The sequence below is a fragment of the Salmo trutta genome, chromosome 14 (genome assembly GCF_901001165.1).
Source record: "Salmo trutta chromosome 14, fSalTru1.1, whole genome shotgun sequence".
NCBI classification, from domain to species: domain Eukaryota; kingdom Metazoa; phylum Chordata; class Actinopteri; order Salmoniformes; family Salmonidae; genus Salmo; species Salmo trutta.
Window position 1 is genome coordinate 79,194,298 of NC_042970.1, and position 12,802 is coordinate 79,207,099.

Here is a 12,802-nt window from a genome sequence, read left to right on the forward strand (position 1 = left end):
GTCTGGCGGAGTGTGTGTGTGGGTGTTTGTCTGGCGGAGTGTGTGTGTGTTGTCTGGCAGAGGGTGTGTTGTCTGGCAGAGGGTGTGTGTGTGTGTGTGTGCGTTTGTCTGGCGGAGTGTGTGTGTGGGTGTTTGTCTGGCGGTGTGTGTGTGTGTGTTTGTCTGGCAGAGTGTGTGTGTGTGTGTTTGTCTGGCGGAGTGTGTTTGTCTGGCGGAGTGTGTGTGTGTGTGTGTGTTTGTCTGGCAGAGTGTGTGTGTGTGTGTGTTTGTGTGTTTGTCTGGCGGAGTGTGTGTGTGTGTGTTTGTGTGTTTGTCTGGCGGTGTGTGTGTGTGTTTGTCTGGCGGAGTGTGTGTGTGCGTTTGTCTGGCGGAGAGTGTGTGTGTGCGTTTGTCTGGCGGAGTGTGTGTGTGTGCATTTGTCTGGCGGAGTGTGTGTGTGTGTGTGTGTGTGTGTTTGTCTGGCGGAATGTGTGTGTGTGTTTGTCTGGCGGAATGTGTGTGTGTTGTCTGGCGGAGTGTGTGTGTGTTGTCTGGCAGAGGGTGTGTTGTCTGGCAGAGGGTGTGTTGTCTGGCAGAGGGTGTGTGTGTTTGTCTGGCGGAGGGTGTGTGTGTTTGTCTGGCGGAGGGTGTGTGTGTGTGTGTGTGTTTGTCTGGCGGAGGGTGTGTGTGTGTTTGTCTGGCGGAGTGTGTGTGTGTTGTCTGGCAGAGGGTGTGTTGTCTGGCAGAGGGTGTGTGTGTGTGTGTGTGTGCGTTTGTCTGGCGGAGTGTGTGTGTGGGTGTTTGTCTGGCGGAGTGTGTGTGTGTGTGTTTGTCTGGCGGAGTGTGTGTGTGTGTGTGTGTGTGTGTGTGTGTGTGTGTGTTGTCTGGCGGAGGGTGTGTGTGTGTGTGTGTGTGTGTTTGTCTGGCGGAGGGTGTGTGTTTGTCTGGCGGAGTGTGTGTGTGTGGTGTGTGTGTGTGTGTGTGTTGTCTGGCGGAGGGGGTGTGTGTGTGTTTGTCTGGCGGAGTGTGTGCGTTTGTCTGGCGGAGTGTGTGTGTGTGCGTTTGTCTGGCGGAGTGTGTGTGTTTGTCTGGCGGAGTGTGTGTGTGTGTGTTTGTCTGGCGGAGTGTGTGTGTGTGTGTGTTTGTCTGGCGGAGTGTGTGTGTGTGTGTGTTTGTCTGGCGGTGTGTGTGTGTGTGTTTGTCTGGCAGAGTGTGTGTGTGTGTGTTTGTCTGGCGGAGTGTGTTTGTCTGGCGGAGTGTGTGTGTGTGTGTTTGTCTGGCAGAGTGTGTGTGTGTGTGTTTGTGTGTTTGTCTGGCGGAGTGTGTGTGTTTGTGTGTTTGTCTGGCGGTGTGTGTGTGTGTTTGTCTGGCGGAGTGTGTGTGTGTGCGTTTGTCTGGCGGAGTGTGTGTGTGTGCATTTGTCTGGCGGAGTGTGTGTGTGTGTGTGTGTTTGTCTGGCGGAATGTGTGTGTGTGTTTGTCTGGCGGAATGTGTGTGTGTTGTCTGGCAGAGGGTGTGTTGTCTGGCAGAGGGTGTGTTGTCTGGCAGAGGGTGTGTGTGTTTGTCTGGCGGAGGGTGTGTGTGTTTGTCTGGCGGAGGGTGTGTGTGTGTGTGTGTGTTTGTCTGGCGGAGGGTGTGTGTGTGTTTGTCTGGCGGAGTGTGTGTGTGTGCATTTGTCTGGCGGAGTGTGTGTGTGGGTGTTTGTCTGGCGGAGTGTGTGTGTGTTGTCTGGCAGAGGGTGTGTTGTCTGGCAGAGGGTGTGTGTGTGTGTGTGTGCGTTTGTCTGGCGGAGTGTGTGTGTGGGTGTTTGTCTGGCGGTGTGTGTGTGTGTGTTTGTCTGGCAGAGTGTGTGTGTGTGTGTTTGTCTGGCGGAGTGTGTTTGTCTGGCGGAGTGTGTGTGTGTGTGTGTGTTTGTCTGGCAGAGTGTGTGTGTGTGTGTGTTTGTGTGTTTGTCTGGCGGAGTGTGTGTGTGTGTGTTTGTGTGTTTGTCTGGCGGTGTGTGTGTGTGTTTGTCTGGCGGAGTGTGTGTGTGCGTTTGTCTGGCGGAGAGTGTGTGTGTGCGTTTGTCTGGCGGAGTGTGTGTGTGTGCGTTTGTCTGGCGGAGTGTGTGTGTGTGTGTGCATTTGTCTGGCGGAGTGTGTGTGTGTGTGTGTGTTTGTCTGGCGGAATGTGTGTGTGTGTTTGTCTGGCGGAATGTGTGTGTGTTGTCTGGCGGAGTGTGTGTGTGTTGTCTGGCAGAGGGTGTGTTGTCTGGCAGAGGGTGTGTGTGTTTGTCTGGCGGAGGGTGTGTGTGTTTGTCTGGCGGAGGGTGTGTGTGTGTGTGTGTGTTTGTCTGGCGGAGGGTGTGTGTGTGTTTGTCTGGCGGAGTGTGTGTGTGTTGTCTGGCAGAGGGTGTGTTGTCTGGCAGAGGGTGTGTGTGTGTGTGTGTGCGTTTGTCTGGCGGAGTGTGTGTGTGGGTGTTTGTCTGGCGGAGTGTGTGTGTGTTGTCTGGCAGAGGGTGTGTGTGTTTGTCTGGCGGAGGGTGTGTGTGTGTGTTTGTCTGGCGGAGTGTGTGTGTGTGTGTGTGTGTGTGTGTGTTTGTCTGGCGGAGGGTGTGTGTGTGTGTGTGTGTGTGTTTGTCTGGCGGAGGGTGTGTGTTTGTCTGGCGGAGTGTGTGTGTGTGTGTGTGTGTGTGTGTGTTTGTCTGGCGGAGGGGGTGTGTGTGTGTTTGTCTGGCGGAGTGTGTGCGTTTGTCTGGCGGAGTGTGTGTGTGTGCGTTTGTCTGGCGGAGTGTGTGTGTTTGTCTGGCGGAGTGTGTGTGTGTGTGTTTGTCTGGCGGAGTGTGTGTGTGTGTGTGTTTGTCTGGCGGAGTGTGTGTGTGTGTTTGTCTGGCGGAGTGTGTGTGTGTGTGTGTGTTTGTCTGGCGGAGTGTGTGTGTGTGCGTTTGTCTGGCGGAGTGTGTGTGTGTGTGCGTTTGTCTGGCGGAGTGTGTGTGTGGGTGTTTGTCTGGCGGAGTGTGTGTGTGTTGTCTGGCAGAGGGTTGTGTGTGTGTGTGTGTTTGTCTGGCGGAGTGTGTGTGTGTGTGTGTGTTTGTCTGGCGGAGGGTGTGTGTGTGTGTGTGTTTGTCTGGCAGAGTGTGTGTGTGTGTGTTTGTCTGGCGGAGTGTGTTTGTCTGGCGGAGTGTGTGTGTGTGTGTGTTTGTCTGGCAGAGTGTGTGTGTGTGTGTGTGTTTGTCTGGCAGAGTGTGTGTGTGTGTTTGTGTGTTTGTCTGGCGGAGTGTGTTTGTGTGTTTGTCTGGCGGAGTGTGTGTGTGCGTTTGTCTGGCGGAGTGTGTGTGTGTGCGTTTGTCTGGCGGAGTGTGTGTGTGTGCATTTGTCTGGCGGAGTGTGTGTGTGTGTGTTTGTCTGGCGGAATGTGTGTGTGTGTTTGTCTGGCGGAGTGTGTGTGTGTTGTCTGGCAGAGGGTGTGTTGTCTGGCAGAGGGTGTGTGTGTTTGTCTGGCGGAGGGTGTGTGTGTGTGTGTGTGTTTGTCTGGCGGAGTGTGTGTGTGTGTTTGTCTGGCGGAGGGGGTGTGTGTGTGTTTGTCTGGCGGAGTGTGTGTGTGGGTGTTTGTCTGGCGGAGTGTGTGTGTGTTGTCTGGCAGAGGGTGTGTGTGTTTGTCTGGCGGAGGGTGTGTGTGTGTGTTTGTCTGGCGGAGTGTGTGTGTGTGTGTGTGTGTGTTTGTCTGGCGGAGGGTGTGTGTGTGTGTGTGTTTGTCTGGCGGAGGGTGTGTGTTTGTCTGGCGGTGTGTGTGTGTGTGTGTGTGTGTGTGTGTGTGTGTGTGTTTGTCTGGCGGAGGGGGTGTGTGTGTGTTTGTCTGGCGGAGTGTGTGCGTTTGTCTTGCGGAGTGTGTGTGTGTGCGTTTGTCTGGCGGAGTGTGTGTGTTTGTCTGGTGGAGTGTGTGTGTGTGTGTTTGTCTGGCGGAGGGGGTGTGTGTGTGTGTGTGTTTGTCTGGCGGAGTGTGTGTGTGTGTGTGTGTGTGTTTGTCTGGCGGAGTGTGTGTGTGTGCGTTTGTCTGGCGGAGTGTGTGTGTTTGTCTGGCGGAGTGTGTGTGTGTGTGTTTGTCTGGCGGAGTGTGTGTGTGTGTTTGTCTGGCGGAGTGTGTGTGTGTGTGTGTTTGTCTGGCGGAGTGTGTGTGTGTGTGTGTTTGTCTGGCGGAGTGTGTGTGTGTGTGTGTGTTTGTCTGGCGGAGTGTGTGTGTGTGTGCGTTTGTCTGGCGGAGTGTGTGTGTGGGTGTTTGTCTGGCGGAGTGTGTGTGTGTTGTCTGGCAGAGGGTTGTGTGTGTGTGTGTGTTTGTCTGGCGGAGTGTGTGTGTGTGTGTGTGTTTGTCTGGCGGAGGGTGTGTGTGTGTGTGTGTTTGTCTGGCAGAGTGTGTGTGTGTGTGTTTGTCTGGCGGAGTGTGTTTGTCTGGCGGAGTGTGTGTGTGTGTGTTTGTCTGGCAGAGTGTGTGTGTGTGTGTGTGTTTGTCTGGCAGAGTGTGTGTGTGTGTTTGTGTGTTTGTCTGGCGGAGTGTGTGTGTGTGTTTGTCTGGCGGAGTGTGTGTGTGCGTTTGTCTGGCGGAGTGTGTGTGTGTGCGTTTGTCTGGCGGAGTGTGTGTGTGTGCATTTGTCTGGCGGAGTGTGTGTGTGTGTGTGTTTGTCTGGCGGAATGTGTGTGTGTGTTTGTCTGGCGGAGTGTGTGTGTGTTGTCTGGCAGAGGGTGTGTTGTCTGGCAGAGGGTGTGTGTGTTTGTCTGGCGGAGGGTGTGTGTGTTTGTCTGGCGGAGGGTGTGTGTGTGTGTGTGTGTTTGTCTGGCGGAGTGTGTGTGTGTGTTTGTCTGGCGGAGGGGGTGTGTGTGTGTTTGTCTGGCGGAGTGTGTGTGTGTGCATTTGTCTGGCGGAGTGTGTGTGTGGGTGTTTGTCTGGCGGAGTGTGTGTGTGTTGTCTGGCAGAGGGTGTGTTGTCTGGCAGAGGGTGTGTGTGTGTGTGCGTTTGTCTGGCGGAGTGTGTGTGTGGGTGTTTGTCTGGCGGAGTGTGTGTGTGTTGTCTGGCAGAGGGTGTGTGTGTGTTGTCTGGCGGAGGGTGTTGGGTGTGTGTTTTGTCTGGCGGAGTGTGTGTGTGTGTTTTGTCTGGCGGAGGGGTGTGGTGTTGGTGTGTGTTTGGTCTGGGCGGAGGGTGTGGTGTTGGTTCTGGCGGTGTGTGTGTGTGTTGTGTGTGTGGTGTGTGTGTGGGGTGTGTGTGTGTTGTAGGCCGGGCAGGAGGGGTGTGTGTGTGTTTGTACTGGCGGAGGTGTGTGCGTTTGTCTTGCGGAGTGTGTGTGGTTGTGCGTTTGTCTGGCGGAGTGTGTGTGGTTTGTCTGGCGGAGGTGTGTGTGTGTGTGTTTTGTCTGGCGGAGTGTGGTGTGTGTGTGTTTGTCTGGCGGAGTGTGTGTGTGTGTTGTGTTTGTTCTGGCGGAGTAAGTGGTGTGTGTGTGTGGTTTGTCCTGGCGGAGTGTGTGTGTGTGTGTGTGCGTTGTCTGGCGGAGTGTGTGTGTGTGTGTGTGTGTCGGCGGAGTGTGTGTGTTTGTCTGGCGGAGGGTGTGTGTGTGTGTGTGTGTGTTTGTCTGGCGGAGTGTGTGTGTGTGTTTGTCTGGCGGAGTGTGTGTGTGTTTGTCTGGCAGAGGGTTGTGTGTGTGTGTGTGTTTGTCTGGCGGAGGTGTGGTGTAGTGTGTGTGTGTGTGTGGAGTTGTGTGTGTGGTGTGTGGTGTGGTGTGTGTTTGTCTGGCGGAGGGTGTGTGTGTGTGTGTGTTTGTCTGGCGGAGTGTGTGTGTGTGTGTTTGTCTGGCGGAGTGTGTGTGTGTGTGTGTTTGTCTGGCGGAGGGGGTGTGTGTGCGTTTGTCTGGCGGAGTGTGTGTGTGTGCGTTTGTCTGGCGGAGTGTGTGTGTGTGTGTTTGTCTGGCGGAGTGTGTGTGTGTGTGTGTGTTTGTCTGGCGTAGTGTGTGTGTGTGTTTGTCTGGCGGAGTGTGTGTGTTGTCTGGCGGAGTGTGTGTGTTGTCTGGCGGAGGGTGTGTGTGTGTGTGTGTGTGTGTGTGTTTGTCTGGCGGAGTGTGTGTGTGTGTGTTTGTCTGGCGGAGTGTGTGTGTGTTGTCTGGCGGAGGGTGTGTGGCATTGTTTAAAGTGATTAGTGATATATTTATTACATCCAATTTTTTATTATTAAAGTGGCCAGAGTTGAGTCAGTATGTTGGCAGCAGCCACTCAATGTTAGTGATGGCTGTTTAACAGTCTGATGGCCTTGAGATAGAAGCTATTTTTCAGTCTCTCGGTCCCAGCTTTGATGCACCTGTACTGACCTCGCCTTCTGGATGATAGCGGGGTGAACAGGCAGTGGCTCGGGTGGTTGTTGTCCTTGATGATCTTTTTGGCCTTCCTGTGACATCGGGTGGTGTAGGTGTCCTGGAGGGCAGGTAGTTTGCCCCGGGTGATGCGTTGTGCAGACCTCACTACCCTCTGGAGAGCCTTCCGGTTATGGGCGGAGCAGCTGCCGTACCAGGCGGTGATACAGCCCGACAGGATGCTCTCGATTGTGCATCTTTAAAAGTTTGTGAGTGTTTTTGGTGACAAGCCAAATTTCTTCAGCCTCCTGAGGTTGAAGATGTGCTGTTGTGCCTTCTTCACCATGCTGTCTGTGTGAGTGGACCATTTCAGTTTGTCCGTGATGTGTACACTGAAGAACTTAAAACTCTCCACCTTCTCCACTACTGTCCCATCGATGTAGATATTGGGGTGCTCCCTCTGCTGTTTCCTGAAGTCCACAATCATCTCCTTTGTTTTGTTGACATTGAGTGTGAAGTTGTTTTCCTGACACCACACTCCGAGGGCCCTCACCTCCTCCCTGTAGGCCGTCTCGTCGTTGTTGGTAATCAAGCCTACCACTGTAGTGTCGTCTGCAAACTTGATGATTGAGTTGGAGGCGTGCATGGCCACGCAGTCATGGGTGAACAGGAAGTACAGGAGAGGGCTCAGAACACACCCTTGTGGGGCCCCAGTGTTGAGGATCAGCGGGGTGGAGATGTTGTTACCTACCCTCACCACCTGGGGGCGGCCCGTCAGGAAGTCCAGGACCCAGTTGCACAGGGCCGGGTCGAGACCCAGGGTCTCAAGCTTAATGATGAGTTTGGAGGGTACTATGGTGTTAAATGCTGAGCTGTAATCGATGAACAGCATTCTTACATAGGTATTCCTCTTGTCCAGATGGGTTATGGCAGTGTTCAGTGTGATGGCGATTGCGTCGTCTGTGGACCTATTGGGGCGGTAAGCAAATTGGAGTGGGTCTAGGGTGTCAGGTAGGGTGGAGGTGATATGGTCCTTGACTAGTCTCTCAGAGTGTGTGTGTGTGTGTGTCTGGCTGTGTTATTCCCTCTATAAGTCAAGGTGGTTGAGACAGACTGGATGGCCCTGCCCCCCCCCCCCCCCCCACACACACACACACACACCACCATTACACCACGAGCTACATAACCAAGCAGTGAGGGCTCTGTCTGAGTCAGACAGCCTCTAGTTGAAACAGCCAGGGTGTGAAGCCCAGTTTACAGGGAACAGGGACATGAGTGCTGACTGGAGGAATGTTGAGAGCACTGGAGTGGATGATGTACTGGGAATGAACCTGCTGCATATGCACATCTTCTTATTTGTTTGTGTGTGATTTATTTTATAGAGGAGCATTTAGTTGTGTGCGCGCATATGTTAGGATTTTTTTCTATTCGGGGGGCTTTGTGTGTGTCTACGTGTGTGTGTGTGTGTGTGTGTGTGTGTGTGTGTCTGTCTACATGTGTGTGTCTGTGTGTATCATCTCTGACGTCCCTGTCCCTCTCCAGAGGTGGAACCAGAGCGGGGCTGTGGTCCAGGGGAACGGCCCCAGAAGAGAAGGTGTTTCTGGGAGTACCGCCACGCTCACGCACGGGACTCTGGGAGACAGAAGAAGACTGGAGGGGAGGTCCAATGGTCCCTCTCCTGGAGCTCTAGCACCCTACCTAGTACCCTATACCGCAGAGAGGGTAAGCACACTAGAACTACTTAGCGCACCTCTTGTAAACTACCTAGTACACTATCTAGAGAGGGTAGGCACCCTACCTCGTCACTTCTTCTTCTTCTGTGGTCGTTATAATGAACTTATTCTGAGTGCTTAGTGCTCCACAGCTGGTTTGTAACTCATCCCTCTCTCCTCAGGAAAGAAGGGAAGGCGTAAAGCGAGGAAGACGGACGCCAGCGACCTGACCCCTAACCCTGTGAAGCTCACAAACATCGGCGAACAGCTGCAGAAACTCAACGCCACCATAGATGGGATGGGTCCTGTTAACGACCTGCCTGTTGTGGCCAGGGCACGCTCCCGCAAAGAGAAGAACAAACTAGCTTCCAGGTACGGAGGGAGGAAGATAAGTTTATTCGTTGTTAGGCCCACAGAACAACACCATCTCTATCTATCTATCTATCTATCTATCTATCTATCTATCTATCTATCTATCTATCTATCTATCATCTGATGGTGTGTCCTGACAGTACTTGTGTGTTCACAGGGCCTGTCGGTTGAAGAAGAAAGCGCAGCACGAAGCCAACAAGATCAAGCTGTGGGGACTCAACCAGGAGTACGGTTAGTACCAACATGGCAACCCTAACCCTACTCTTATTTTTCTTCCTCTACCAAACCTGGCAACCCTAACCCTCCTCTCCCTTTCCTTCCTCTACCAAGACTGGCAACCCTAACCCTCCTCTCCCTTTCCTTCCTCTGCCAAACCTGGCAACCCTAACCCTCCTCTCCCTTTCCTTCCTCTACCAAGACTGGCAACCCTAACCCTCCTCTCCCTTTCCTTCCTCTACCAAACCTGGCAACCCTAACCCTCCTCTCCCTTTCCATCCTCTACCAAACCTGGCAACCCTAACCTTCCTCTACCAAACCTGGCAACCCTAACCTTCCTCTCCCTTTCCTTCCTCTACCAAACCTGGCAACCCTAACCTTCCTCTCCCTTTCCTTCCTCTACCAAACCTGGCAACCCTAACCTTCCTCTCCCTTTCCTTCTTCTACCAAACCTGGGAACCCTAACCCTCCTCTCCCTTTCCATCCTCTACCAAACCTGGCAACCCTAACCTTCCTCTCCCTTTCCTTCTTCTACCAAACCTGGGAACCCTAACCCTCCTCTCCCTTTCCATCCTCTACCAAACCTGGCAACCCTAACCTTCCTCTCCCTTTCCTTCTTCTACCAAACCTGGGAACCAAGGCCTCCTTTCCCTTGTCACTGACTACTACCAATGTGCTATCGTGAGAATGATTATTGAGAGATCTCTTAATAACTAAATACATTCCAAAGGGCAGGTTTAACAGAGCAAATGAAATGAAATGTGTCATCAATGAGACTATTAAGGCCTATGCAGCATTTGCAAAGTCATCAACAGCTATTGTTTCAATTCAACCTAGGGTTCAACTAAAAATAGACAACTCAATTGTTTGATTTCACTTTGTTTTTTCAAGTTAATCATTAATATGTTGGATTCACATCTCCATTTCAACCAAAAATCTAAGTTAAAGAATGCACTTTACATGAAGTTTGATTTAGTCTTATTGTTTAACTTTGATTCTTGGTTGAGATTGAGATGTGAATCCAACACAACAGTGATTCATTTGTAGACAAACTGGAATTAAAGCCAGACTCAGTCAGTGGCAAAAAAATCTACATCTCAACACAATTCAATATCACTTTTAGAATAGTTAACAAATGATATGTTGGATTCACATGTCCCACTAATCCAAAAACCTTTTTTAAGCCAGTGGCTCGGGTTAAACTATCCAAGCATTCGATACCTTTAAATGTTGATATTTGGTAGCGTTATTACAGTTCAATACTAGTTCTGTACGACACTAAACATCCTAAAGTTAAAGCTGTCTGACAAACCAATGTAACAGTATTTATTCAGCCTTACAAGGAGTAACACTCATGGCCACATGTTGAGTTTAGCCTACAGTAACTACACATGTCGTTTTATGGCATCGTAGAAAGCCTGCAGGTCTGTGGTCTGTTCACACCTGCTATAATAATCTGAACAGAATCTCAAGCAGCAGTGATCACCATCTGTAATCCAGGTCATTTGGTTGTGCTTTTAGATAAGGCACAATGATAACACGTTCATATCTGACTATCCCGTTTCAACTTTTGTTGTGCGTTTTAAACGGTTGAAAGTGCAGTGACACACATTTAGATGACATCTTAACCAAAAATCAGACGTTGTTTTTCCATTGGAATTTGGCTTTTAGGCGGATTAAAGCATAGTGAAAACACTGGGATTTCCACTACTTCTGGCTGTGTTTTTAAGTGCAGCGTTTTGGCCACTCATCTCTGCCTTGGCAAAATGTCAGTGTTCTCGTCGACCCACGTGGCATTTTGGAGCGTAAGCTACACCACCCGTTTTCAAGTCCATTTGCACATTTTTCATGCATCTGACATGCGTTAATGATAAATAAGGGTGTAATATCCTACAGTTTTGTAGACATTTAGTTTTAATTCTGGTGATAGACTCGTGTTTTACCGATATGGAGCTCCCCCGCTATTTATTTTGCCGGGATGCCGTACTGCCTTACTTTCACCCCTAGTCTCAACCAAATATTACCCACATTTCCACGTTGAAATGACGTGGTGTGCCCATTGGGAAGCTACAGATGTAGGATCTTAATTTGAGTTTGCTACAGTGGGAAAATAATCCTGCAACAACAGGAAATTTGAATTATTAGGTGGATTATACTTTCTTGTAGGGGTTGATACATTTTACATTAGGGCAAAATAAGTCTGACATTTTAAAGTGGAATTTACAAACTTTAGAAGCCTTTTTAAACCTTGAATACACTACAAGTTTTCATTTCCTGCTGTGCATGAAAATGATCAGCAAGAAAAGACAGATCAAATGAAGATCCTACATCTGTAGGATTGTGCATACGCATATTGGTTTCTATGGTACAGCACCGTAGGGGAAAATAGAACAAAGATGCTCTTCCCCTCTGCTCCTCTCTGTAAAACAACACGCTCTGTGTCTCAGGTAGAACTGATGGGAATGCAACACTCCCTCCCTCCCTCCCTCCCCCTAGTTGGACCTAACCCTCCTTTCCTTCTCCAGATGAACCTAGCAACCCTACCCTCCCCCAATCCAAACCTGGCAACTCAAACCCTCTTCTCCCCTTTCCTCTGCCCAAACCTGGCAACTTCCCCACCTCCCTCCCCTATCCAGTCCCATCCAAACCTGACAACCTCCCTCTGCTCTCCATCCTCTCCCCCAGTCAAATCTCCCACTCCTCTCCCCCAGTCAAATCTCCCACTCCTCTCCCCCAGTCAAATCTCCCACTCCTCTCCCCCAGTCAAATCTCCCCCTCCGCTTCCCCAGTCAAACCTGGCAACCCCGGGTTAACCTGTTGGAATCTCCCCAACAGCCCTTTTGTTGCAGGAATTCCAAACATTCCAGAAGGCGGGCCAACATTGTGCTGCCTGAACGGGCGGGGGCTTGTGATTGGGCCTTAGTGACGGATGGAGGGAAGGAAGGGGACTAACAGAGGTCTAGGAGCTGGAGGCTAGGCAGGAGTTTCACCTCATTTGCTCCCTCTCTTCATTTCCTCCCTCTCTCCCTTGCTCTCTCTCTCACCCCCCACCACCCCATAAACACACACACTCCCCTCTCTCTTCCTTCCTTTCTCTCGTTTTATATGTGTATACAAGCCTCATGTTTCCATGTGTATAAGCAGTGGACTGGGGAGTTCACTTCAAAATAACTGGCAGCCTGACCTCCATTACTCTACAAAGTTGTGTGTGTGTGTGTGTGTGTGTGTTTAGTGTCTCCCAGAGAGCCTGTCCTTCGGAGGCAATAGAAGGAAATCTGGAGCGAAGGATGAAAGATGTGTGTGAAAAGAAAGAGAGGAGGGGTGGGCTGTGTCCCCTACAGGGAGATTATTATCTGTATTAAGGAGACAGAGAGCATTATGGGAACTGTAGTACATCATGCTATATTATCCATCTTCTAACTGCCTGCCAACTGAAGCCCATTCAAATAGAGCACATTGAGTTCATTATACTATGAACTGGATAGTATACTGCTACTTCAACAGATTTTGATGTTGTTTATCCTGTGTGTGTGTGTGTGTGTGTGTGTGTGTGTGTGTGTATATATATATATAGAGAACCTTTTGGGGGCGTTGCTGAGGATCAAGGAGGTGATTGGTCAACGGGTGGAGCGCAGCGGAGAGGAGGTGGACAAAGATGAACGAGGGATGACCCAGAGACTGGAGGATATACTGAAAGAGTCCAGTGGTGAGAGAGGGAGGGGGAGGGAGGGGGAGGGAGGGGGAGGGGGAAGGGAGGAGATTTTCTGGGAATTATATTTAACATTTTTAAATGTTTTATTGTTGGACATAAAAGACTGTAAAAACACCAGCCAAGTGTTTTTATTTTTGGAAATCTGTTCGAAAGTATTCCCACGTATAATAGAGGTATATTTATTTATTTAACTAGGCAAGTCAGTTAAGAACAAATTCTTATTTTCAATGAGGGCCTAGGAACAGTGGGTTAACCACTAACCTACCCTCATATCATAACACTACATACAGACATGTCTACCACTAACCTACCCTCATATCATAACATTACATACAGACATGTGTACCACTAACCTACCATCATATCATAACACTAACCTACCCTCATATCATAACACTACATACAGACATGTGTACCACTAACCTACCCTCATATCATAACACTAACCTACCCTCATATCATAACACTAACCTACCCTCATATCATAACACTACATACAGACAT

General features: G+C 50.4%; 1 protein-coding gene across 6 annotated transcripts in view; it reads left to right on the forward strand.

Annotated features, from left to right (window-relative positions):
* The window catches only part of LOC115147518 (CREB3 regulatory factor), a 35,806-nt gene that overhangs the window by 17,930 nt on the left and 5,074 nt on the right, over window positions 1-12,802 (forward strand). For all 6 annotated transcript variants that reach the window (XM_029689756.1, XM_029689752.1, XM_029689754.1 and 3 more), the window contains exons 5-8: window positions 7,829-8,008; window positions 8,181-8,370; window positions 8,528-8,601; window positions 12,161-12,292. In XM_029689756.1, the coding sequence (XP_029545616.1) occupies window positions 7,829-8,008; window positions 8,181-8,370; window positions 8,528-8,601; window positions 12,161-12,292 (576 nt within the window). The remainder of the gene's footprint in view (window positions 1-7,828; window positions 8,009-8,180; window positions 8,371-8,527; window positions 8,602-12,160; window positions 12,293-12,802) is intronic.